This window comes from Rhinolophus hipposideros (assembly GCF_964194185.1).
Source record: "Rhinolophus hipposideros genome assembly, chromosome: 8".
Lineage (NCBI taxonomy): Eukaryota > Metazoa > Chordata > Mammalia > Chiroptera > Rhinolophidae > Rhinolophus > Rhinolophus hipposideros.
This window is the reverse complement of record NC_138054.1, coordinates 24,876,511-24,902,512: the sequence shown is the minus strand read 5'-3', so window position 1 is coordinate 24,902,512 and position 26,002 is coordinate 24,876,511. Positions and strand designations below refer to the sequence as shown.

The 26,002-nt window shown below is 43.7% G+C and overlaps 1 protein-coding gene across 1 annotated transcript in view; it reads right to left on the bottom strand.

The window, feature by feature from the left end:
* Positions 1-26,002, bottom strand: part of ABCA4 (ATP binding cassette subfamily A member 4) — a gene marked incomplete at its 5' end in the record, with an annotated part of 124,675 nt that overhangs the window by 65,610 nt on the left and 33,063 nt on the right. Inside the window, 7 exons of the mRNA XM_081056354.1 lie at positions 187-363; positions 989-1,194; positions 16,543-16,737; positions 17,400-17,516; positions 18,191-18,330; positions 19,348-19,588; positions 21,898-21,987. Coding sequence (XP_080912480.1) covers positions 187-363; positions 989-1,194; positions 16,543-16,737; positions 17,400-17,516; positions 18,191-18,330; positions 19,348-19,588; positions 21,898-21,987 — 1,166 coding nt within the window. The remainder of the gene's footprint in view (positions 1-186; positions 364-988; positions 1,195-16,542; positions 16,738-17,399; positions 17,517-18,190; positions 18,331-19,347; positions 19,589-21,897; positions 21,988-26,002) is intronic.

The window sequence follows — 26,002 nt, the reverse complement described above, 5'->3', positions numbered from 1 at the left end:
TCACTTGTCTATCTGGCCCTGCCTGGAGCCTGGGAGAAGCAGGTTCCTCAGCCAGAGCTCCATTCTCCCCAAGCCGGTCCCAGTCCCTGGTTTCTCTCCAAAGAGTTTGAAGCCTGGGGAGCACCCCACCCCACCCAGCCACCCAATTAGCTCGTCCAGAACCGGGACTGGGAGCCTCCTACTCACGAGTCATCCACGAAACAGGGGTAAGGCATCTGCTGGAGGTAAATTCCAACTGGAACCTCAGCTGGGGCCTGACTCCTGGTGATTCCTTGTTCAACCATGTCCTGCAGGTAGGCAAACCCTCCCCAGATGTATCGGAAATCTTCCATGGGATCAGCTCGGGGACCAGAATCCCAGTACCTAAGAAGAAACCGCAGTGGGGGGCAAAGGATGTGTGGGAATGGACAGCTCACACACACTTCACAAAGTGCTGAGGTGACTCAGCACTCACTCTCTTGAAACCTGGCCCTAAATATTTTCCAAGCTATTCGATTCTATTTTCTAGTTCACGTTTTAAATCTCAGTTATGAATATTAGCCACAGTGTGGTTCATAATTGCTTTCATTCAAAGACTCTGCTTTGAGCTTTACAAAATTTCTTATTTCCTCTTATTTAACTTCATTTCATTGATTTAGAGGCTGAATCTAGTCTCAGTCCCTTATTCTGTACCAAAAGTAATTTGCCAGTGACTTTGGAGAAAACTCACTGGCAGAATCTCTATGTGAAGATAACTCAGTATCTAGAAGTTTCTATCTCCAAGTTGCACAAAGGCCAGACAGGGACAAGAGCAGAGTTGAGGGTGTGAAGACAGGGTAGCTGAGCTCTCCTGGTCCCATCAACTGGTTAGTTTAGTTCTTTGGTACCAAAATGTTTCTGTATATTTCCAAGTGACTCTCCTGCCATCGGAGGAGATGCGTGTTTCCTCTCCTTGCCTCATACATCCCGGGGGATGCCCAGGGCCTTCTGAGATTGCCCAAAACATCACCTGTCCTTGATCTTATTGGTTTTTTCCACCACATTTATGTCCATCCGGATCTTGTACTTCACGTGGCGTGGTAGGGAGCTGGTCCAAGGATACATGTCAGGGAATACCACACCAGCCCAGAACCTGTTTTCCTCCAGCAGAGACAGGGCTCGTTGTGTGAGCTGAATTTCGTCATCATAGCTTTCAAACTTGTCCAGGATCAAGCACTGCAGATAACCACAAAGGTTGAGAGACTGAAGAACACCAATTGCAAAGATTCAACTGCAATAAAGGGCAGGCTGCTGCCCCAGGGGATGGGTCAAATGCAAGGGGACCTATAAACTTACTGTTTACTTAACTCCAGAGTCTGGTGTCAATTTTTCAATGTGTCTAGATTTATAGGTGAAAGGGAGCTAGGAAATGCTGACTTGCTTTAAATCCTGCAGATTTAGTGAGAACCGTACTCTCCGGCTGTCCAAGGCTGTCCAAATACGCAAGTCGTCAAAATGACAAAAATACTCACAGCTCTCACTCCCCAGCGTGGGGAGTCAAGGGAGTGGGGATCACATTAAATGCAGGCTGCTTTGAAGATCAGAAAGCCTGCCGATAAAAGATTTTCAAAGCGAGAGAGAAACAGTGAACATTTCTGCCACTCTGCAAACACACTAGGATGAGGGAAGAACAAGGAGGAAGAAAGAAAATAACAGAAGGTCAAAACAAGTTAGTGAGAGAATCATTTCCAATCACAATTTTATGACCAGTAATACTGGTAAAGGGGGAATTTCCTAATGTGTCTTTTTTCTCCCCCTGGAAGAGAAAAAAATGAAATCGTTACCCACAAAAGAGCAAAACTAAGAATTTCTTTTAACTTGAATATTAGCATTGTCCACTTTTATAGATTTGTTAAATTATTATAGTGTACTTGGATCTGTTTTGTCCTTAACCTCTTGTTCCTATAATACACTAGGGTTATTGTGTCACTGTTTCTTTTTTAGAATGTAACTCACAAGAGGTCAGATGGCCTTGTCTTGATTAATTTGTTCACCAAGTACTTACTGAGAGCCTGCAATGTGCCAGAGCCTGCTCGGCTCCAGGGATACAAGGAGGAAAGATAAAATCTCTTCCTGAAGGAAATTCAAGATCTAATGAAGGAGAGGGGTGGAATAAACCACCAATCGTAATGCAGAATGATTGAGTTCGGATGAAAGCAAGCCCAGGGTAGTCTGGGAACCTAGTGGAGGAATGCACCTAAGTCTACCTGGAGGGGTGCAGGAGGGCTGCCTGGAGGAAAAGACTCCTGAGTATAATAAGGAAGATGAGCAGGAATTAACCTACAGGAGGAAAGCAGGGGAAATGTCTGCTCAAGCACAGGGAACGTGGGTTATCTGGAGATCTGTAAAAACAGAGCAGTGGTTCCCATCCTTGGCTGTGCTTTTGAGCCACTGGAGAGCTTTAAAAAGACACCCACTCTCAGGCCCCACTCCAAGCCATGAAGTCAGGTTCTCACGAGGCAGGGCCAATGCACCGGGGTTTTGTCAAATGCTCATCAGGTAGTTCCAATGTGCAGAGAAGCGCATAGGTGAACAGAGCTGAGTGATGAGAGATGAACCCTAGGAAGGTAGGTGGGGACTGGCCTCGTTGCTGTGCTGGACTTCGCAGTGTGACCAACTACCAGAGGGGATTCCTGGGACATGAGGCTTTCCGTGCTAAAATCAAGCGTGTTGTGGGCAAACCCTAAAAAGCCCTAAGGAGTCACTGTAGGGTTTTCAGCAGGGGTATGATATATGGGATCAGATCGTGTTTCTGAAAGATCACTGGGGCGTGGGGGGGAGCAAGGGGAAGCAGGAAGAGCGGCTCAGAGGCTGTGGACGACGCAATGCAGGCTTAAAGGAACAAATTCATTCTCACAGAGGCTGAGTTACTGGGAATCCTCATTTTACTGAAGAGGAAACTGAACAGAAGGAGACCTGCCAGAGGTCAGGCAGCTTGAAAGGGGCAGACTCTGGATTCACTCCCCACTTTCCCACTCCAGGCCCTGAGTTCTTCCCCCCACACCAGGAGCCACAGGAATAGCCGGGTCCACAGGCCCTCCAAATGCTCACAACTGTCCTGTAAAGTAGGAGAGCACAGTTAGTATTTATCCCCACTTTGCAGTCCTGGAGACTTAGGCTCAAAGAGGCTCACTTCCCCACTTCCGTTGCTCCCACAACAGTTACCAGGAGAAACGAAGCAGTGAGAAAGGTGGATTGAGCACTCATAAGGACCTGAGACCCACACTCCCACTGCACTGGTCTGTAAGAAGCCGGCAAACCCCACTCATTCACTGAAAACTCCTCACTGCTGAATCCTACCCAGGGCGTCAGGTGGTCAGCCAGAATTCTTGACTGACAGGGTTGTTACAAACCCACCTTCCTGGAGACTTAAGAACTAAATGTCCTGCCTCAGGCTGCAAACCCTGGGAGCCAGGCCCCAGTAATGTTCTCAGTCTTCTAGATGAAAAGAAAGAAAACAAAGGAAGTTACCAGTTTTCCAGCTGATATGAAAACGAGGAATACAGGTACAGGAGAAAATCTATAGGGCCAAGGCTTAAGGGATACCATACTAAGAAGACAGTTATTCAAAAAGGAAATGGAATTGATAGTTGTTAAAGAAATACCAGTCAGTGTAGTCACAGAGTTCAGGGAAATGATAAACTTTCTTTAGCCAGCTATGCTTTTGCAAACAGGCGTTGCTCAGTCTAACACTAGCCAGTCCTTAAAGGAGATGGAGGACTTAAGTACCGAAGGTCCTTAATAAATGTTCATTGTTTTCTAGACAGAAGTAATGTAGGATTTGCTACTTTATGCTTTCCCTCCTCCTTTTCTTGGTGCAGAATCTAATACGTATTCTGGCGCCAAGATCAAGCTGCCAATGTTTGTCAGGACTTAGCTCAACAACACTGCTATGGGGACAGAGTTGGCAGTATGCTGCTTGGGCAAGGAGGCATCAAAATGGAACTGCTAGGGTATATTTAAAACACACACACACACACACATTTATGCTTCTTCTAGGGAGACCTCGGCCTTCTACAAAGACGAATCATAAAATAATCTCATTTTTTTAAGTCAGCTTGGCTAGTTTCGTCCTACGTATACAAAATTTTAGAATTGACAATCAGAGTGAATCTGAAATTAGATTTGTAACATAAAAAGCAAAATTATTTTGGGAGATGCAAGTTTTCTTTGCAGCTTCTTTTAGTTGTAGCATGTTGTCACACACACACACACTCACACACACATACATGTTGCTCTACCAATTCACTCACAGCATTACAGGGCTTTGGACAAAAGGAGTTGCAGAAATCTTGTGGTCTGATGTCCTTGCTTCCTGTGAGGAAACTGGCATCAGAGAGGTGAGGGGCACAGGGTCTGTCTAGGTAAGAAGCAGAACCCAAATCCATGTCTTCAAGTGTCAAGCCTGAGGGTGGTGCTGTTCCCCACATATTGCTCTAAGAGTAAGTCACATTCTTAAGCACAAAGTCAGGTCAACAGAATTCCTGAACAGGAAGATCTCTTGTCCTAGAGTAACACTGTCTGGAATGTCGTAGAACTTTCTAGAATGTGGAACTGTTCTCTATCTGCCCTATCCGATATGGTGGCCAGTAACCACATTTGGCCATTGAGCACTTGAAATGTGGCTAGTGCATCTGAATTTTTCACTTTAATTAATTTAAATTTAAAAAGCTGCCTGTGGCTGCTGGTTACTGTATAGGTCAGCACAGCTCTAGCTGCAATAAGATCCTTGAGGCTAGAGGCCACGTCTTGTTCACTGTGCTCTCTGGAATACTTACCATTTTCTCATGAAAGCGACTAGATTAGTGTTTACTGAATTGAATTGATTTAAATTTAGAAGCCCCGAATACTCCAAGAAATACAGCTTTACAGCTGCGTGTTTTGAAAGTAATCCTGTGTACCCCAGATACAGATGATAAACTAGGAGAAATTAGCAAAAAGCGAATTTTTGCTAAGATGCTAATAACTCTCAGTGAAGCAAAACAGCTAATAAAAACAAATACATTTTCATAATGTGACTTTCTGAGCTGGCTAGCCCACTCTCTTTGAACTCCCCTTTCATGTCTTAAAGGGAAATCCATACGGGAATAAGCGGCTGATGTTTTCAGTGACATTGTTGAGTCCTGTGGTGACGTGGGCTCCATCCTGGCTGTTTTATCAGGCACAGCTGCCTGATTCACAGTCATGTTTCCTGCTGTGTCCCCCTAGATTGGTACCCTGATACTCTCTGGAAAAACAAAACTTGAAAGGTTTGCAAACACTCATTTCTACCCTGAAACATCTGACCCATTTTCAAAGTTTGGTTATCTTCCCCATCTTGGAAAGTGGTATAGCGTAACGTTTAAGAGGCAAACAGCCTCGGAGGCCATCCCCACTCTGCCATGTCCTACCTGTGTGGCCTCTGTTTCCCTCTCTGTAGAACTGAGATATGCCCGACGTCAAAAGTCTGTTTTAAGGATCACATGACAGCATTTGTGAAGCCAGCCAGTGCTTCCTGGTAAGAACAAAAGCTGATGCTTATTGAAGGCTTACCATGTGCCCCAAACTTGTCCAAGGGCTTTGCTTGGATTAATCCTTTGAATTCTCACAACTGCCTTAGGAAATCAGTTACAATTATCACTCCAAGCTCACTTATGAGGCCCAATGAGCCATAGTGAACGTCCTCCGGATAGAGCCTGTGTTTTAACCACGTAGTTAAACTGTCTCAATAAATACCATTTTTATTACTGCTTTTGCAAAACATCTTGAAAGTCAACAGAGTCTAATGGCTTTAAGCCCCTGTCAGGTTACCTTTCATTCATGACAGCTGTTTATCCAGGGAGGAAGGCAGTTATTTTCTTTAAATAATATGTCTGGGAACACAACTCATCCTGAGCTGATCTGCAGCACTGCATCTGGTTAGAACAATGCTATGGACAGAAGCCAAAGCCTCACACCTCACCTGAGCAATGGGAGGAGGGCAGGAGGTGTGTCCTAACCCATTGGTGTTCACTAGCAGCTAACAGGCCATTAGATGAAAATCAGACAACTCCACCCAGGGAAGGTCTCATGAAGCTAATCCAGAGTGTCAACCTCACCAAATCTGCTTGAGGTCAAGGCTGAGCAATGGTGGAAGCTGCCTTGGGACTTGAGTCAGAAGTCCCTGGGCTGTCCTCTGAGGTATAACTCATGTGCACCCTTGCATTCTTACGCGGAGGCCACTTACTTCATAGCCAAGTGGCCTCATTCCCTACTGGTACTTGCTCTGGTCCCTGAAGTTAAAATCTTGGTGAATGAGTGTGTCTATTCGTGTGTGTGCATGAGTGTATTTGGGAGGCAAAGATGAATGATTAAACCCTTAGCCAAGGTCATTGATTTTGACATATGTATTTGGTCTGGTCTGATTAGCTTGTAAGTTAAAACATAGTAAATTCTAATGAGGCTGAGCTCATGGAGTCTATCTATAAAAGCTATTTAGTTCTACACAGAGAGAAACTCTGTGATCATGGCTGTTAGGGAAGAGTGGAGACCGATAAGAACTGGCCAGTGTAAGGAATACAATATAAAGACAGCACCACTACGGGGAGAAGAATTCAAAGGGCATTGTCAGTGAATAAGAAGACAGTGTCTTACGCCTCAGAGGCAGATTCTGGGCAAATTGTACAACCAGAAATCATCATCTCAAAGTGAACCGTATGACGCTCTATGAGAACCAAAGGCAGTTGACCAAGAAAAGGAGTTTCTTTGTCACCTTCAGTTCCCAACTGCTGTAGCAAAACCCAGGTGGCAGGACCACCACCATGTGAAGTCCACACAAGTCCTACAATTCTCTGTTGGTTGTTTTGCTGATAGTCACCAGTCAGCAGAGTTCACCCTGGCAGAAGAGCTTGGAGCTCTCTCTCCAGGGCAGGCAGCTGTGTTCAAGACCAAGACCGCTGGAGAATGCAATCATTTGTTTACACAGCTAAATCAAACACCACCTTGGGAGAAGAAGCCACAGTAGCAGCAGGCTTCCTTCTTCAACTGTGACCTCTCTGACTCTAATTCAAACACATTAAGTAATAGATAAATTAAATTATCTATTAAGTGGGAAACGTTGCCCAGTGGAAGCAAAGAAATAAAGAAAATCTCACTTTTTGTTTGAAGTTGATAATCAAAGGGGCCTGGCACCCATGCTGACACATTTTGACGAATATACTTAGGACATGTGGCGGGTGAGTCTTCAGGGAGAAGGGAGGCCCTGTACCCACCCTTAGAGATGTTGGTTCTATAATCTTGCCTCTTACATCTTTAACTTCCAAACTCAGGAGGAGAACAAAGTGGCCGATGGTGCCAATGGAGGCCTGAAGTGGTCCTGCTGGTGTTAACTTGCCGTTCCTTTAGAAAAATGCCACCAGTGGATGTGGGCAAACATCCCAGAATGAATTTCCTGGCAGATCTAGACTGTAATACTCAAGATTCATTTCCCACCACATGGAAAAAGCCAATGGATAAAATAGCTTTGGGCTATTTGAGTTGGTTTTGATAGTGAGACAGAGGTCCAAGGCAGTGCAATAAATTTTATCCAACACATCGGGCTCGTGACTAGACATCTAAAAGCGTTCCATCACAAAGAGTGAGGAAATGTACCGACTGGGAAACAAAGGGACAGGAAATGCACAGCTGTTAAAAAATGTCTGTTTCTAAAATAAACAAACACAATAAAGAAACAAATAAAAAGGCCAAGTTGGAGCACAAAGCCTCACCCTGGGACAAGGCCCCCAGATAAGTCTTGCTGTCTAGCGGGCTCCAAGGGAAGACAGAACAACCTGGCTGACAACTGCTGGGACTTCAGCTCGCAAAGGTTTCATCTTTAATCATTCCAACAACTCTGGGAAGTAGGTGCTACTATATTAAAAATATTTAATCGTCAACAGAACTGGGCACTGGCCAATCAGAGCATATTCTGGTCCTGAACTCCTGGATCACCTTCCGCGGGGAACACCGCCAAGATTGCAGCTCCAGTTTCACCACTACTTTTCAGGATGTTGCCCACCATTAAAGAGCCCATAAATAAGTGCCCGAGACAATGTGCTGTCACTGCAGGATGACGCTGCTCACAAGCCAGGCCGGCTGTCCTTTCCAGCCCCATCTCGGGACACTGCTGCTCCTCCCACGCCCACCCACTGCCTGGATGACTGTCTGCTTCTCTCGAACTTGTCTTGCAGATTCACACCCCTGCGCTGTGCTAATGCTCTTCCTTCTGCCTGAAATTGCCTTTCTGCCTCGCTTGGCCAGCAAATTCAATCTTTAAGGCCCAGCATAAATGTATTTTCATTTTTAATTTGGCATTTATGGGTGTCTATTTTATGCCAGTGCCGCTCCACTAAGGTAAATTGGGAAATCAAAAGACAAATTAAGACACTTTGGACCCTTAGGGGTTCAGACCTGTGGGGGTGGGGAGGCATATGAACAAATAATTCTCAAGGGCTACGATGGAGGCAATATGGTGCATAGAAGGCCTGAAAGAGAGGAGCTGAGTCCTGAAGGGGAGCAGAAGAGGCAGGGGGTGAGCCAGTCAGGCGGGAGGCCCAGAGCTGCATGCCATCCCATCTACCGTGGAAGAGTCATGAAGGGGCTAGACTGGGATGGATGTCACCATTACAGTAATGAGGGGCCACTGAGGAGCTTTAGGTGGGAGCACCATGGAGACACTGGTGTTTTGGAAAGATCTTACTGGAGGCAGTGTGGGAACTGAACGGAAGGAGCCGTGTCTGGAGGCCCAGAGACCAGCGAGGAGAAATGGTACAGGCCTTACATGGAGAGGGAGAGGAAGGAGGGATTTCAGAGATCATCTGGAGGAAGAACTGACAATCCTTTGAGGATCTGTGACATTGTGACCTTGGATTTAGGCAACCTGCTTCTATTCCATCAGATTGAATGATTGTTCTAGCTGTCCTCTGAGATCCCACTACCATGGTGCTATTTCATGCCATGCTTATCTGTCCCCATAGAAAGTGAGCTTCTAGGGGTCAGGGATTAATTGTATTTATTCAGATGTAGGTAGTCAATACATGCAAATATATGAACGACTAAATGAGCTCAAATCACGTTGATTTTCTACCATAAATCTAGTAGTAAAGACCCAATCAAAATGGTGTCAGTCGTTCCCAGGATTATCAAATAATTGATGCCTTCATCCAACTCATTATACAATTTATCTGAACAATTCTTCCTAAGTCCCCTACTAATGGGCCCCTCATATTATAAGAGAAAGGACATCCCCATCGGAGCCAGACAGGTGTGACCTAGAATTCTGGAACCCCTGCTCATCTGCTGTGGTATGTTGGGCACACCAGTTTTTAATTCTATGAATGACAACAATCATGCTTCCTGAGCAGACAGTTAGGAGCACTGCGTGAGGTGACATGTAAGAATGCCTGATGTAGTGGCTGGCTCATAACAGGCTCAAGTAGCAGTCCTTGCCCTCCACCCATGACCCCAGCTCACCCCCACCTGTGTCCTCTTTACTCAGCCCAGACCCATGTTTCTGAGAGACTGATGAGGCATTAAATGAGACCATTGGCCATGAGTTGCTAATGATCCAGCTCACGGCTCTTGAAATAACACTGCACTCATGGTGTAGACTTACGTACCTTACCTACCTTTCCTCCAACTTTTCTTTAGCCTGCCAATGCACATGTGGCATCAATGAATCAATAGAAGAAAGCAATAGGACAGATACTCCGCAAATATCTATCCATTTGACTCTAAAAAACATTACAGGATCAGTAGCTTTATCCTCCCAATTCTATTTTTTTTTTTCCTTCCTTAAGCTAGCCTGAAAAATACACTCCCCGAGTACATTCTGGTTGGGTGGTGGTGGCATGTGGCCAGGAGCATGTAAAGTATAAAGGAAAAGTAGTACAAAATATCCCCCTACTGACAATTCATCAACAAGATAATCACCACGTAGCTAATAAAGAGTTATGCTCATATACTGATTGTGTAGACAGCACAGCAACAAACAGTTAACACATACATGTTTTTTCAAGACTTAGAGAAAGGTAGTTATTACTGGTTAATGCACAATTTTATGCCTTGATCAGAGCTATTATCATATTAAAGTTTGGCTGAATCCAGCTTCCTGATGTGAAATTCAAGACCTGAAATTCAAATATACTATGAAATTAAAATACACTGTGAACTCTAAATAGTATTGCAGTTGTGCCAGGCCTAACATTTCCCTAAACAAAGAAATCAAAGGGGAGGGGTGTGTATGTTTGTTTTAACTCAAGGGTAATCAGTGGGATACATTATTCATTTTTCTAAATGTGCTTTATTCCGGAAGAAAAAATATATGAATAAGACACATGTAAATTATGACTATAAAAGCATACACATACTAGTTTAATATATTTACCTATATGAAGACTCATTTGCCCTCAGTCTCCTTAGATGTGGAGAGAGGGTGATCAGAAGGCCTGTAGAAATGAATCTTCCCACATGTTAGAGATATGAAGCTCCCCAAATGTCACCATAACCCTTTTCCCTAGTCCACTGTCTACCTTCTGACCAGAAGGTCTGCGTTTCATTCATTCATTTCTCTGCTGCTGAGGACTGGGCCTCAGGGAATAGACAGAACATGGTTATGGGATGAATGAGGTTGTATAAGCCTCTTATTGAGGAGGTGCTCCAAGGACAAGAAAAGGTCCAGAGGACTGGACCTTCATCTACAGAAGTGCCAGAACGCTGCCCAATCTACTGGGCCCTCAGGAATGGTCTGACGTTCCTGATTCTAAGCCGATTCACTAGGGTTAATATGAAGAGTAGCTTCACAGTCTCTGGTTAATGTTTACACAAAGTTTGGAATCTGAGAAAAGGCACATTCTTTACTTGGTCTGTGGTTCAGGGGGAGACATTCAGGTGGTTAATAGTAAGAGCTGCTATGCACCAAATGTCTGCTGTGTGCCCAGTCTTTTCCCGTTTCATCCTCACAGCCACCTGGAAAAGAGGATATCACCGCCGCCTCTTAACAGATGAGGAATGGAAGGCAGAGGATTTACACTCATGCCTAACTAATCAATGGCATGAATGTGAAACACTATTAACCACCTGCACACTTCTCTTATTTTGTTAACAACAACCCTATAAGGTCCGTTGTGTTACTACCTGGATTTTACAGGCAAGAGAATTGAGCCTTAGAAGGTAAAGTGACTTTCTTAGGGCAACTCAGCTAATAAGAAGCAGAGATCCACGTCCATTTGTCCTCACTGGATGGGTGAGAAGTTTCCACAAGCAGTAGCCTAAGATCACATACAAGTGACCCAGCAAGGTGGCTCCTGGGGAATAGCACTCCTCCAGGCCACTCAATGGAATGTCCAGCAACCAAGGCCTCACTCCAAGCAGAAAGAAAGGGGATTTAGCCCTTCTACTAGTTGAAGAGACAACCTAATAAATCACTCCTTTTCCTATAATGACAAAAGGCTTAAAGGTCGTTGATCTTAGTTCTCAGAACTTCTATTACTGCTCAATATCAATCTAAGTGCACCTACATTGACATGCTTTTCATTTTAAAGATTTTTTTGCTTACTTTTCCTTAAAGGATTTTTTTTTTCTTTTTTGTAATAGGTAGGGAACTAAGCATAGAGGCTGGCCTAGGAAGCTCTCACAGATCTTTAGCACAAGTCATATTACTGAAAAGGAGAGCCTCAGTCAAGCTGTTAACAGTCTGTGAAGGAACACACTTGCTGCCCTGTCCTGGAGAGACCCTTAGAGCCATCTAGGAGGGGTTTTTATGCCCTGTCTGCTCCTCAGCAGTCCTGAGAATGGGAGCCTGGGGGTCTCCAAGGCTCCTCCAGAATTTCCAACACACAAGAACAGCGGAGAAATCCAGGACCCACTGCAACGATTGTTTTTTTTTTCCTCACTGCACGTTTCCCCCTCCTACCTTCTCCTTTCGGTTCATGTCACCCCTCCCCCCCATGTTCCTCCTCCTTTTCCCCAAGGGCAGGAAGATCAGAAACCTCATCATAATCACCTGCTGAGAGTTTGGCCCCATCACAACCCTTCTTAGTAACCCCTGGGGGAGGCCACTGACCTGACCTGTGGCCACCAGGCCTTTGCCTGGGAGCACTTCACTCTGTTGATGAGATTGCAAGCCTTCAGGAAGTGTTGGGGGTTGAGGCTGGATGGAATTAGCAGCTTTGTAATCAGCAGAGAAGGATCAGGAGTGGCTGGGCCTGATTTCACTAATGCCATTTTTCTCCTCTTAAGCAGTAATTTTGTTGGTTTGTATTTTGTTTAAAAGTTAATATTTATTAAGTGCTTACTGTATGCCAGGAACTATTCCAAGTGCTTGGCATGAATTAACTCAATTCTCATAACAAGCTTATTAGGAAAGAACTATTAATATCCCCGTCTTACAAATGGGGGAAACGGAGGCGCAACTAGCAGGGATTTGAACCCTGGCAGCCTGGCTCCGGAGACTGACTTCTTAACCATTTAAGCAGTTAATATATATTAAGTATCTGTTGGGTGCCTGGTGCTACATTAAACACAAGCTATACAGAAAAAAAATAATCCTTCAAGAAAATAAGACCTTTATGTCACCATGCAAATGTCAAGTCAAACAAAAGACAAGAAGTATTCTTTATTACTGATAGTACCTGTCAAAAACATTGTGAGAACCACTGAACTCCATTCTGCAAGAATAAAAGAATAGACCCCTTCTCCTCCATCCATGCCCCCGTCAAGAGTTCTGCCTATAGTATAACCGTGCAGGGGATGGTGGTAAGCATGGCCAGGAGGGGGACTTAGTGGCAGAGGCAGGATGACATCAACTGAGTAATTATACAAGGGGATTTGAAAGCCCCACCATCTAATATGTGTGCAAATATACAGATGACCAGGCCTCATCTGCGGAAATTCTGAGTCAGGGGATCTGGGTTGGTGTCCAGGCATCTGTTTTGTAAAAAGCATCCAAGGTCATTCTTGCCTTCAGACAGGTTGGGAATCACTTTATAATGACCTGAACTCTGGTGCTGCTGCTGATGTTACACCTGGCTCCTTCTGGAAGGCCACCTAGGGAGCCAGTGCTGCCACTTCCATGGTTCTAGAGGGAAGGTTCCATACTCTGGGGAAACTCTGGTGGCACCAGGGCCAGCAGAGAGCCCTCAAAAGCACTGTGGGGACAGATGAAGGCAGGCTTTTTCCCACTATTTAGTTATCCTCCAGAACCAGGAGTCTGAGGGAGGGGTCTTGCTCTTGGGGGCCCTTACCCTAATTCTCTACCCTATTGCCCACAACATCTCCTACCTTCTAATGGTTCCAGATGACACAAAGCCTAGACCTGGCCCGGACCTGGCCCCCTTGACCTTGGCAGGTGTGACAAGCCCTTAGATGGAGAGGTTCTCTGGGAGTTTGAGGTCACAATTTTGAAAATAACTGGGATGTTCTCCCTGACTCCAAGTAACTCCAGTCTTGCCAATGAGCCAGAGATAGACACGTTAACAGGTAACTCATATCTAACATGAACAGGGTCGAAGAGAAGTGTGAAGAGAAAGCCAGGGAAGCACAGAGCAGTGAGTAGAAGCAGAAATGACACTTAGAGCTGAGTCTCAAAGAATGAATGAATAGGAAAGCTCAACAGATGGGGAAGAAAAAATCATTTCAGGCTTTTCTGCCTTATGTTTCTACTTTTGAAGAAACATCCTCCCCCACTTCACAGTCTATGCTCAGTCCATGAGATTCAGAAGAAGACAACTCTCCTTTCCAGACATATAATCCAGACCCCCATCGTAGTACACAATCCCCCGAGGGAGTCGGGGACAGGTAGAGTAGGCAGGCCAATCAGAGAACCGTCTAGGAGTAATGCTTACACTCTAGGGAAGCCACTCCCACTTCCAGCAGAATTTTTGGTGCGAGGATGACCACAGAGGGCCGTGAGTTGCTGACATATCACCAAATGAAGGGGGCCTGGCAGAGATGGAAGAGGGAGGACGCAAGTGGCAAGGTGAGGCGCAGAGTCTCACGGTGGCATTTAATTCCTAGACACCCTGACCTTCCAAGATATGTCAACCGATACGTCTCTTTTTTGTTTAAGCAAAAAGGCTCTAACAAATGGGCAAACAACATTTGCAAAGGGTGGAATCAAGAGAGGTAAGGGCATGCTTGAGGGTGGTAAAAGGGCCAGAGTAGAGGTGTGAATGAGCAATGGCTGTGAAGGAGGGCTGGGCAGGTTTGGAAGGACTGTGTTCCTTGGGGACGGAGTCATTAAGATTTTAAGTGTGAAAGTGATGCTTGCAGACGTGTGTTTTGAATGAATGTAGCTCTGGTGTCAGTGTGGAGAAATGCCTGAGCCAACAGAAACTGGACCTTGGAATCCCAGCGGAAACAGTTAGAATAGGCTGGTGGACAGATGACAAGGCTTCTGTGCCACAGAGAGCTGGAGCTGAGAGATATTTAGGAAATAGACAAAGCTCAGTGTGATACTATGACTTATACTAAGAAATGCATGTTTGGCATTTGTTCCTGTTTCTGGCACAGAGCTCCTAAAACCCTTAGCACTTTCTATGTGTTGAGCACCAGAAAGCTGTCTTTGTTGTGTTAATGGTAACTTTTGGAAAACACCTAAAAATGGGGGCTGGTTGCCAGGAGAATCAGGTGATTACTGGGTTGGATGTTTCAGTTCCACCCTCCCCTTCCCACTACCTCCCTTCCTGGGAGGGGAGAGGGCTAGTGATTTAATCAGTCATGCCTCTGTAATGAAGCTTCCATAAAACCCCCATAGGACGCAGTTCTGGGAGCTTCAGCATTGGTGAACACTTGGAGGTCTGGGGAGAGGGGCTTCAGAGGGCCCGTGGAAACTCCGCATTCTTTCCCCATGACCTTGTTCTACGCATCTTTTCCATCTGACTGTCCCTGAGTTATACCCTTTTGTAACAAACTGGTAACCTAGTACGTAAATTGTTAATCTGAGTTCTGTGAGCTGCTTTAGCAAATTAATCTAACCCATAAAGGGCGTCATGGAAACCTCTGATCTATAGCCCATCGGATAACTGGATTTGTGATTGGTGTTTCAAGTTGGGGGGGTAGGCAGTGCTGTGGGACTGAGCCCTTAACCTGTGAGATGTGATGCCACTCCAGGTAGACAGTGTCAGAACTGAGATGACACCCAGTTAGTGATGGAGAATTGCTTGGTGGTGTAGGAAAAAACGCCATGCATTGACTTGGGTGCAGAATAATCTTCAGCGAGTGGACACAACAGAGACAGTAGAGGGGTCAGAAGGGCAAGCCATGAATTCAGGCACACTCAGGTCTGCATCCTGTCTAGCAGGTCTGGGATGAGATCTTATTTAACATCTTTAATCCTTAACTTCTTCATCTGTAAAATGGGAATGATAATAGTGCACACTTCATGGAGCTGTTGTGAGGATTCAAGGAGCTAATGTGTGAACCCGAGAAGAAAGATTTATTTGATGTGAACCTTGAGAAGGAATTGATCTGCTGGGTTTGACAACTGTTTGCTGACAGGGGCTTCTCAGGTACTCTCTATGTTGGGAAGAACCTCAAACTGAACTCTCAGCTTCCCACACTATACCCTGCTCCTGTAAATGGGCTGAGTCAACTATTATAAGGGAGTTACTGGTTTCATCTTTCGACCAATGGATGAAAATCTGCCCTATCCAATCAGGACTGCTCCATAATAATCACATAATGGCAACCAGTCAGGACTGTGAGATTCAGGCCAATCAGAAGTGTACACATTTGGATACATTGTTTACATAAAGTGGACCTATTTGGGAACCTGGGCAGAAACTTTCACTATAAAAGGCAGCCTCCTCTTTGTCTCAGCAGAATACAATTTAGATTGCTACCTGATCGGTCTCCTGAGAGGCAGCTTTTTACCCAAATAAATACTTTTAAAAATTCTTTACTATAGTCTACAATTATTTTTGTTTACACATGTAAAAGCACTTAGCCCAGTGCTTGGCATAAAGTAACCCTCAATAAATTATAGCTGTTTAGTGGAAGAGGGAAAAGAAAGATAATTAAGGGTGACCCTAAAATCTCTAGCTTGAGAATTTGGAAAAATGCTGAGCACAGTAATCAGGATAAGAAAGGTCAGAGGAGGATAAGTTTTGGGGGGAAGGAGAACACAAATCTGTTTTTGGACATGAGTCTGATGTGCCGGCAGAACCTGGAGGTGGGAGTGCCCAACAAGCCATGGGACCTCAGACTCGAGGTGTGATGGCTAATGATGGCCACTGAAGCGATGGTGGACAGGAGAGGGTGGAGAACAGACACTTCAGGGGCTGCAAGGAAGGAGGAGTCGGGAGCTGTCAGGAGGCAGGAGATGTGCGGAGAAACTGCTTTAAGTGTGGATAGCTGTTAGAGAACAGGATCCATCTCTGTTTGGGGGCTGCGGGAATTCTTGCTTCTTCAGTGGGGAAAATGAGAGCTGACACCTAAGAGCACTTGACTTGCTAAGAGATCTCTGGCCCCACCCACCACACTGTCTTCAAGGAGCCCAGTGTGGCCCGCAGGTGGCTTGCTGCCCCTTACCTCCAGGTACTGATTAGCCAGGCGTAGAGCATGATCCGTGATGTTAAATATGTCTCTCCAGTAGAAGTTGGCTGTGTCGTCAGCCCGGCTCTCTCGAGGACCCTTATAAAGGAAGTTCAGCACAGCTTCGGCTGTAACATCTTCAGCAAACTGCTTATTCAAAAATGCTTTTACTGTTGGGTTCGCCAGGGTGTCCTTGGGAAGAGGCAATCGAATCACAGCATTTAGAAATTCCTTAGGATTTTTGGTCTTGTTCTAGGGCCATTTCCAATGTTTAATGAAGAAGGATAGAGACTCTAAGGCTCCCTTCAAAAGCTAATGGATTTTCTTCCCATAAGATGTACCTATCTATGTCCCATTTCCCCCAAACACACAGGTCTCTATGGAGGGACGCTGTATATGTTAGGGCTTGGGGGACAGGGGCGGGAGAAACGGTGTACAGAAAGCTTTCTTTTTCTTATAGATCGTTTGTTCTCTTTTAATTATCTCTGCTATAGGACACTAATCCAGTCTCCTGGATTTGCAAAGCTGGAAATGAGGAGAAACACTCAAGTATCTTTTCAGTGACAGAGCTGGGCCTTTGGGGAAATGTCCCTTTGAATTTGAGACCCTCAATTCATAAAAGCAAGAAACCTCACGAAGCTACTCATCTTGGGGCAGTTTTTACATTTCCTCCAGAATTATATTTCCCACCCAAAGTTAGTGACTCTACTTGGTGACAGCTTCTAGAACTAGTGCCCTTGGGCTCTGCTTGTTGTATCTTGATCTAACTCCAGTAGTGATTAACCCTTTACTGGAACAAGGAAACAAGTGGAACTTTCTTGACCCTTCTCCTCCCCTCCCCCTGCCATCCGTACTCTGATCATGGTCATCTGTGTACTCTTGTCAAAGAAGTGCCAGATCTGGGGTCCCACTTCTTCCCAGGCTTTGACCAACTTCCTGACACGCTCCAGCTCTTCAAAAGTCAAGTTGGCCTAAAACCAGACAGAGATAGACAGAGACAAGAATGGAAAGAAAAAAAAAGTGAGAGATAACCTTTCATTGTATCTTCCCTACTCATGTCACAAACCCTCAATGTTTAGGAAAGGCTTTTCAAGGACATGTCTTAGTTTTCTCAGTCTACTGATATTTCCCAGAACAATCTGCCATTTCCCAGCCTCCCAGACTGACAGAATCTAATTTCTTAGTATCTCAGAGGTACATGTAATATTGGTGATGCTACTGTTTCAGAACCCCTTAAAGCTAGATTTGGACTCTGTATGAACAAATGCTCTTCCTCCCTATCTGTATCTATTTCAGGTAGCCGGGATTCAGACACTGTGAACCCTTCTATTAGGGATATAATTCAGGTGCTGAGAAAGAAAACCTCAGTATAGGCTGCATAGAGAGGGGAGTACCCAGCAGGGGTGCTGGCACAAAGCATTCTGATAATGACTGTGGATGGCACAGGAACTCGAGTCTACTTAGCAAAAAACAAACAGAAGCCTCCTACCAGGAGGGCACAGACTCTCTCTCTCTCTCTCTCTCTCTCTCTCTCTCTCTCTCTCTCTCTCTCTCTCTCTCTCTCCCCTTCCCCCCGCCCCCCTTTCATTTTTCTGAATGGTCCAGTATAGCAGTACAGAAGGGACAAGACCAGCTGGGACCTTACGTTCTTCACTATCTTGCGTGCAGCAGGGGAATCTGGAGTAAAGAGGATTTTCCCCATCAGCAGAGGCTTTGCTGCTCTCCAGCCTATTTTGGTCAGAGGGTGGGACTCCAGGCTCTGGATCAATGCATTACAAAAGGTAGCTGCCAGAGAGAAGGGACAGTTTTTATTGAAACTCCCGTTGCTCAGAGCTAAACATGGTCATTAGTGTGTTCACATCACATGTCTTATTCAACCCTATGCTGGAGGATTTGACAAATAACCTAAATTAATAGGCTGTACCCTACCAATAACAAGCTCATCATTAGTAAGTAACAAAATGCCACAGTTCATCTCAATAAGGGCCTCATCAGAGAAACAAAGGATGGGGCTTGCCCTGTGGTTTATTCTGCTTCAGAAGGAGGAGGCTGAGAAGACTGCTTGTGATTATTGTAAGGAACAGAGGCCATTCGGAGATGAAAGGGACCGAGAGGCCACATGAGGCCTCCTGTTGGAATCTCAGCTTTAGTCTCAACAGTTTCCCTTCAATTAGCTGCTTAACTTCTTGGTTGTGTGTGGCTATCTTAGGGCTCATAGACTTTCAGTACGTGTTTTGCTGCCTCTTTAATGTTTAACAAGAGGGTTACCCAGTTGCATTTCTTCCCCACTCCACTCTCCTTTACCCCACAGGAGCCAAAACAAATAGTGAAAGGTGGGAAAAAGGACTTGCCAGGGCCTTGCCGTGTGGAACGTAATTCAGTACTACACACACAGATTTTCAGTGCATTGTGTTTGTAAAAACATCCCACAGCCATGTTTACTTGCCAGGGCCCTTCTGACCTAAGCTTGGCTTGCAACTCTGGGCTGCCTCCTCATTTATCTTTCTTCTCTTCCTCTAGAACGCAACCCTAGTTCAATCAGATCAGTGGGAAATGTCCTCTCTGTTCCCTTTCCAAGTGGGTCTCAGTTCTTTCCATGGCTCACATCCGGAACTCTTTATGCACGCCACCCCCTTCCTATGAGGGGAACTGGACTTTCTGGGAGGAGAAGCCTCTTTGCTCAAGGCTCCTCATCAGGACCAAGGGAGAGCCAACTCCAACCCTGGTTTCACCTGGACATGTCAAACCATCAGCTTCACCAACATCAGAGCCAGATTTATATACAGGACTCAGGGAACTTACTTGTTCTTTTGTCATAAGAATAGACAGGATCTTTCCTCATGGAGTCAATCCCCAGGAAGGCCTTATAGTTATTGTCTTCATACCAGTTGAAGGAGAACACCCGAGAGCCTCCTCCCTCTGGGTAACCACACAAGAGGTCAGACAGGATGCCTGTCAGCTGTGTGAAGGTCTCCGGACCGCCAGTCTGCATGAGGGGCCCGGTCACCCACAACAGGTCTTGAACACTTGGTCGATGGATGAACTAGGGCAAGGCAAAGGCTTTGGATCATTTTAAAGCAGTCAGGATCGTAATCTATCGTGAGGCTAAAGCTCTAAAGTACAGGGAGACCTCCACATATGTATTTGACTACCACGTTTAAAAGAAAACATCCATAGTCTAAGCAATTTTTAATTCAGCTGTAAAATTATACCCACTGCTATCCACTCAGGGCCTAAGAGGAAACTAGGATGAGCCTTAAAGAACATCAAAGAGTGAACCCCCAAAGCATTTTAATATCATTTCTGCCTTCCAGTCCTCTTTACTTGAATTCCTTGGGAATGTGCCCGTGGGGAAATGCAGAGAATATTTCTCTATAAGCCAGTTCCTGGGTTCTGTTATTCCATCAAGATGGAGATACTGGGAAAAACTGGGAAATAAAATGATGGAGGAACGGCTCTGTCCTAGAAAGGCAAAGTCAGAGCAAATTTCTTTGGCTAAATAATTTAGAATTTAGTTTCTTATAGTTGGAAAATTATCTTCTTATTAGCTTAATTTCACCAAATGTGAATTCTTCCATGTTCCTGAAATATGTGGTTTGTGGTTTCTGTGCGTGTGTGTGTGTGTGTGTGTGTGTGTGTGAAGAGCCAAGCAAATACAGAATAGATGAAGTACCCATACTTGGAAAAACACTTTATTGTTTTGGAAAAACTCTTTTTAAATTCCGCACCCAACTAAGAAGAGGCTGGTGAGCTCCTCTCCACCGCACTAGCTGGCCTCATCCTTTGCAGGTAGATCTGTAATGCTGGGAAATAAGGTGAGCGCTCCCAGAGTTGCCAGGGTCTCAACTCCCGTAATGCTACCTGGCTTTGCTTTAGGGGAAACTACAAATAAAAACAATGCTGCTCTTATTCCCCAAACACACTTTATTAATCATTTTCAAAGGCAATTGGGAATTTCAAAAACCATTAGGATTCCATCAGGTGAAACGGAAAACAGTTCCCCTACTGCACTAAGTGATGTTTACCTGTCACCCCCTCTCTTTGTCCACACGCCAACACTTGCCCTCTGAAAGCATGGAGCACTGTGTAGAATCCACACAGCGAGTCATGCCTATAATCACAGGCTAGGCTTCAATAATAAACTTGGAATCTCAAATTGCTTCAACAACAGTAAGTCTTATGACAGTCTTGTAAGGGGTTATTATTATACTGCTTGTTTTAATCAAAGCACTCAGAGATGAAGGGGCTGTTCCAGGGTCAAATGGTCTAGTATCGGTTCATATAAAGTAGACCATCTGCTTCAACCTAATTCAGAAAGTCTCAGACTTGCTATCTATACAGGCAAGGAAGCTTCTGGAACTCCCGCACAGAATTAAGAGTGTGGATATGCACCGAGGATTTCTTTTTTAATTACATTCTTTATCAACTTTAACCCGATTCTACTGACATGAATTTTTAAAATGCTTATGAAAAATGTTAAACAGAGACTCCCACCATAGCAGGTGGCCATTAGAAAAATGGGCCCTTCTCTAACTCTCCCTGCACAGCACTCTGCCCTAACTTCCCCTGCTCACACTCTGCGTAGGTTGAGCTGAGTTTTATGAAAACAGATCCCAGCCATGCAGTTTTCCAGGTTGGCTAAGTCCAAGTCAGCTGACAATAATGGAGAAGAGAAAAGTTCGGGGAAAATGATTTTCACCTTTTGCCTCCCTTAATAATACTCATCACACTTGAAGGTAATTGTTTATTTTACATCTCTCTTCCCCATTGGACTATACGTTGCACGAGGGCAGCTGCCATATCTGTCTGTTCATCATCCTGCCCCCAGCAGCTCTCATCTATTGCGTGAAATATCAGTTTCTATAAGGGCAAAGGCTGTGCAACCAGATGTTAATTAAAATGTGCACAATATTCACAAAACAGCACAAAAGAATATTTTCCTTGTGATGAGTTGATATATGTAAGCCACTTAGTGTTGTAAGCCCTCTATAAATGTGTGCTACTACTATTGTGGTATAGATTTATGTGGATTTTAAGAGCAAAACATAGTAACAGGCCACCTCCACAATGGAAAGACTTAGATTCGATCGTCAGTCTAATGATAATCTGTGCCACACCAGACAAGGTGGCATTTCTTCCTAGGCATGAAATCACAATAGTTCCCTTCCTTTTGCTTCCAACTCAGGAGCACAGATCATGTAGGATATGAACAGGAGCTCTGAAATTGCTAGATGGAAATTTCAAATGTATTTCGCCATGAACAGGTTTGAGGTACAATTAAATTGTGTTTGATAAAATGGTAAAATGATGGAAAGATAAAATGGAATTACAAACTATGATCTGGCCATTTACCTCTTGAATTCTTGGTGACATATCAGATAATATTCTTCCCCAGGACCTCAGATCGATACCTTGGGAACTACTGTCTAGGAGTGTAGGAAGCTGTAATTGATAGGAAAGATATTTTTTAAAAAAAATTATATATATACATATATCATACATCATACACATGTATCTGATTTCCTGTATGCTTAGAAACATCTTCCTTCTTTCTGATCAGGACCCTTTCTTTCTGCAAGATTGCTTTCAGAAACAAACTTCTTTTATCTAATTGAGAGAATCAAAGGCTCTTATTCCAAGTCACCCTGCTGAGCTAGTCAATCACAAATAGTTTCACGGTGACATTAAACACGCCAAAGTGATTCTGACTGCTGGTTTAGTGACACCAAACAAGATTCCTGGAGGAAGGAAAACAGAGTGTGGAGGAAGGCTGCCTATGCTTGCTCCCATCTGTTCACCACCAGCTTTGTATACGCTCGCAGACTTCCTCATCATTGTTCACGTCTTTGTTCCCTTTGTGTCCTTTAAAGCAGGTCATGTTGCTTCCTCTATGCAAGGCTACTTTTTATGTAAGATTTGACCAGTAACATCACCTTTCTTTCAAAGCGGCTGCTGGTAGTTTTAAAGAGAGAGAAGTTCCCCTGCAGATTCTCCAGTTGGCAGCAGTGTTCTGGTGACCTCAGGCCCATGTGACAACACACAACTGTTCGTGCATTTTCCACAGTGGTGGGGAATGTGGAAGTCCACTTGCTGGCTCTGAGTCCCAGAGCCTCTTGGGAACACCTTGTTTTCCGGAAACCAAGTTCAAATCCTGAATGAATGACTTCATTCTTCATAGTTTCAAAACTGATTGAATCACTGATCCTATGTCTTTTCAGGACTGAATTCTAAGTTTTAAAAGAGTGGTTTTCAAACTCTAGTATGTATTTCGAGTAGGCCTGGAGGAAACCTGCATTTTAACAAGCTCGACATGTAATTCTGATTCAAGTATTTGTGGACCACAAGCCACAACCTCAGCTTTTTATTTACCAGTGTGGTTCTCCTAAATGATGGGTGGATGGATCGAGCTGCGGCAAAGCACTGAAGCAGGTGGAATTAGGCTTTGACCAGCCTTGCCTCCCCTTTCTAGCTATGTGTCCAGCTCCCCTGTCTCCCTGCTGTAGGTGCAGGGGTCCTCACATTCTCACTGACCCTGAAATTGAAAAATAAATGTAGGCACACTCCTGGGGCATTAGCATTTCAGGCTTATTTTCTAATGTAAGATGAAAGGCTTTGTTATGCATGAAAGCTACAAAACAGACAGGAAAATTTTCCAGAGGAAGGAACAGCGAAGCCACCATTGAAACTATACCACTGAGAAGTATCTTTTAACCTTAACACTAAGCCTAGGCATTGGTCTTGGTATGATTTATTTCAAACTCCTTGAAAATAGCTTCCGTGTATACTGGGCAAAGCATGTTTATTCTTATTTTTCCCATAGGAGGGTGGGGCTGAGAAAAGTTGGTAGAAAGGAGGAAGAAAGCAGGTAAAAAATGTATACCAATGGCAAGTTATCACCAACTCTTGCCAATTCTTCTAACTATTGACAGTGAAACTCTATTATAGAGGAAAGGGGATCTAAGAGCTACATTAATAAAATGTCATGTGTAGACCTTCTCTTGATTTTGATCTGAACAAACCAGCTGACACAGAGGACAGGTGAACATGACCAAGTATCAGAAAATATTAAGGAATTATTGTTAATTTTGTTTGGTGTGATTATAGCATTGTAGTTTTGTTAAAAGAAGTACGTTTTTATCCATTAGAGATACATAAGGAAGTAATGTAAAGGTGAAATGATTCACTGTCTGTGATTTGTTTTAAAAAACTTCAGGGAAAAAAGTGAGGAACAGATAAAACCTGAACAACCAAGTGCTGATAATAGCTGAAGCGGGGTGATGGGTACATGGGCTTGCATTATAATACTTTCTCTTTTTTATATTTATTTCTATAATAAAGTTTTTTAAATAAAAGGGTTTTTTTTTTGCTTGCAAAAATAAATAAATTGCTGAATAAGTGAATACTAAGTAAATATTCTCTCCTATATTTTTTTCTTCTTGACGAGGATTGCCTTTGCTCAGGCTCACTTTGCTTCTCTCTCAGAACATTGTATTAGAACAGCCTTCTGACTGGTCCCTTGCCTCTAATCTTCTCCATTCCAATGCACCCTCCAACAATGTAACCTGAATTACTTAACAGGCCAATCCAATCATGTCACTTCTCTTGCTCAAAGATCTTCCATGGTTCCCTACTGCTTCCAGGAAAGAGGGTCAATGCCAGCCCTGGACATATGGTCTCTTATGAGCTGGTACGTGGTTTCCTCTCTACCCTTCTCTCTTGCTTCTCCTCCCATAGGCTGGGCTTCTTCCTACATTCCCTACATTACCTAACATGCATGTCAGTCTCTTTCTCATGCCTCCTCACTCTGCACACCGTTCCCCCTGCCCTTCTTTGCCTGGCAAACTTCTCATCCTTTAAGTCTCACTCCTAACACAACTATCTATTTGAAAAACAATTGTCCCCATGGTAGATTTAGGTAACATTCCTTTCTCTATGCTCCATTGCTCACCCTGCCCTGTTCTGTGTTTTAGGGAACGTTGTTTCTTTCCTTCCTTACAGGCTACACCACTGGTAATTATTCTGTTATTTACTTGTCATCTTATACAGCTCAATATAGACAGGAACCATGTCTGTTATTTATATTTATACCGAGGCAGTGCCAAAAAAATGTGTACAAGTGGACACTTTGGTCAACGTCACTCAAGCAGTTTTCCATAGTCAGAAGTGTCTGGACGCTGATGGTAACCACTTTGAGCACCTCTTGTCATTGCAGAAGTCAAATGTGACATGTACTCATCTTTTGTTATTGGTATATTGAGTATTACAATTTTAATAATTTTTTCCTTTCTTAAAAAGTATATACATTTTTTTGGCTCTCTCTCTCTCTCTCTCTCTATATATATATATAAATATATATATATATATACACACACACATATATATACACATATATATAATTTGATGAATGAATAAATATTCTTATTATAGCAACAAGCAAATCAGTTATAATTGTTTATATACATGATACTCCATGAAATGATATGCTCATTTAGGGCAGTATGTTAGGGTTTCCCAGAGAAACAGATATAATAGGATATATATATATAAATATATATTTATATATATATTATATATAGCAGGTCCTTGAATAACATTTTGTTCAATGTCATTTCATTATAATGCTGATGAGATGCCATAAGAGTTTAACTCTTGTTTATATCAATGAGCCTATGGTAAAATTGATTTTGTTACATGTTCTTTTGCTTAAAGTCACAGAACCTGTCAATAATGTTAAATGAGGACTTACTGTATATAATATATATGCATACATTATGTGTGTGTATATGTGTTCAACTATATACATATAAATAAATAAATAAATAAATATATATATATATATATATATATATATATATATATATATATATAGAGAGAGAGAGAGAGAGAGAGAGAGAGAGAGACTTACTATAAGGGATTGGCTAATGCACATGAAGGCTAGCAAGTCTCAAAATCTGCAGTGTGAATAGGCAGGCTAGAGACCCAGGAGAGCTGATGTTTGAGTCTGAAGGCAGAAGAAAAGCCACTGTCCCAGTTCAAAGGCAGTCAGGCACGAAAAGTTCTCTCTTACTTGGGGGAGGATCTGTTCTCTTGTTCTGTTTAGGTCTTCACCTGATTAGACAAGGTCCACGCACACTAGGAGGGCAAACTGTTTTGCTTAGTGTACTTATTTAAATATTAATCTTAGTCAAAAACACCCTCAAAGAAATACCCAGGATAACAGTTGACAAAATATCTGCGCACCCCATGATTCAGGCAGGTTGACACATAAAATGAACCATCACAGGCAGGGACACTATCTTTTTATCTTTGTATCTCTCAAAATTTTTCATCCATTGCCTTTTTTATAGTAGCTCAGGAAACATTTGTGAATTATAATATTGGGCAGTGGAATGAAGGTTGCCTTAGAGGCTATGATACACTCATCAATGTCCAGTTAGAAAAGGCTCTGCAAGATAAG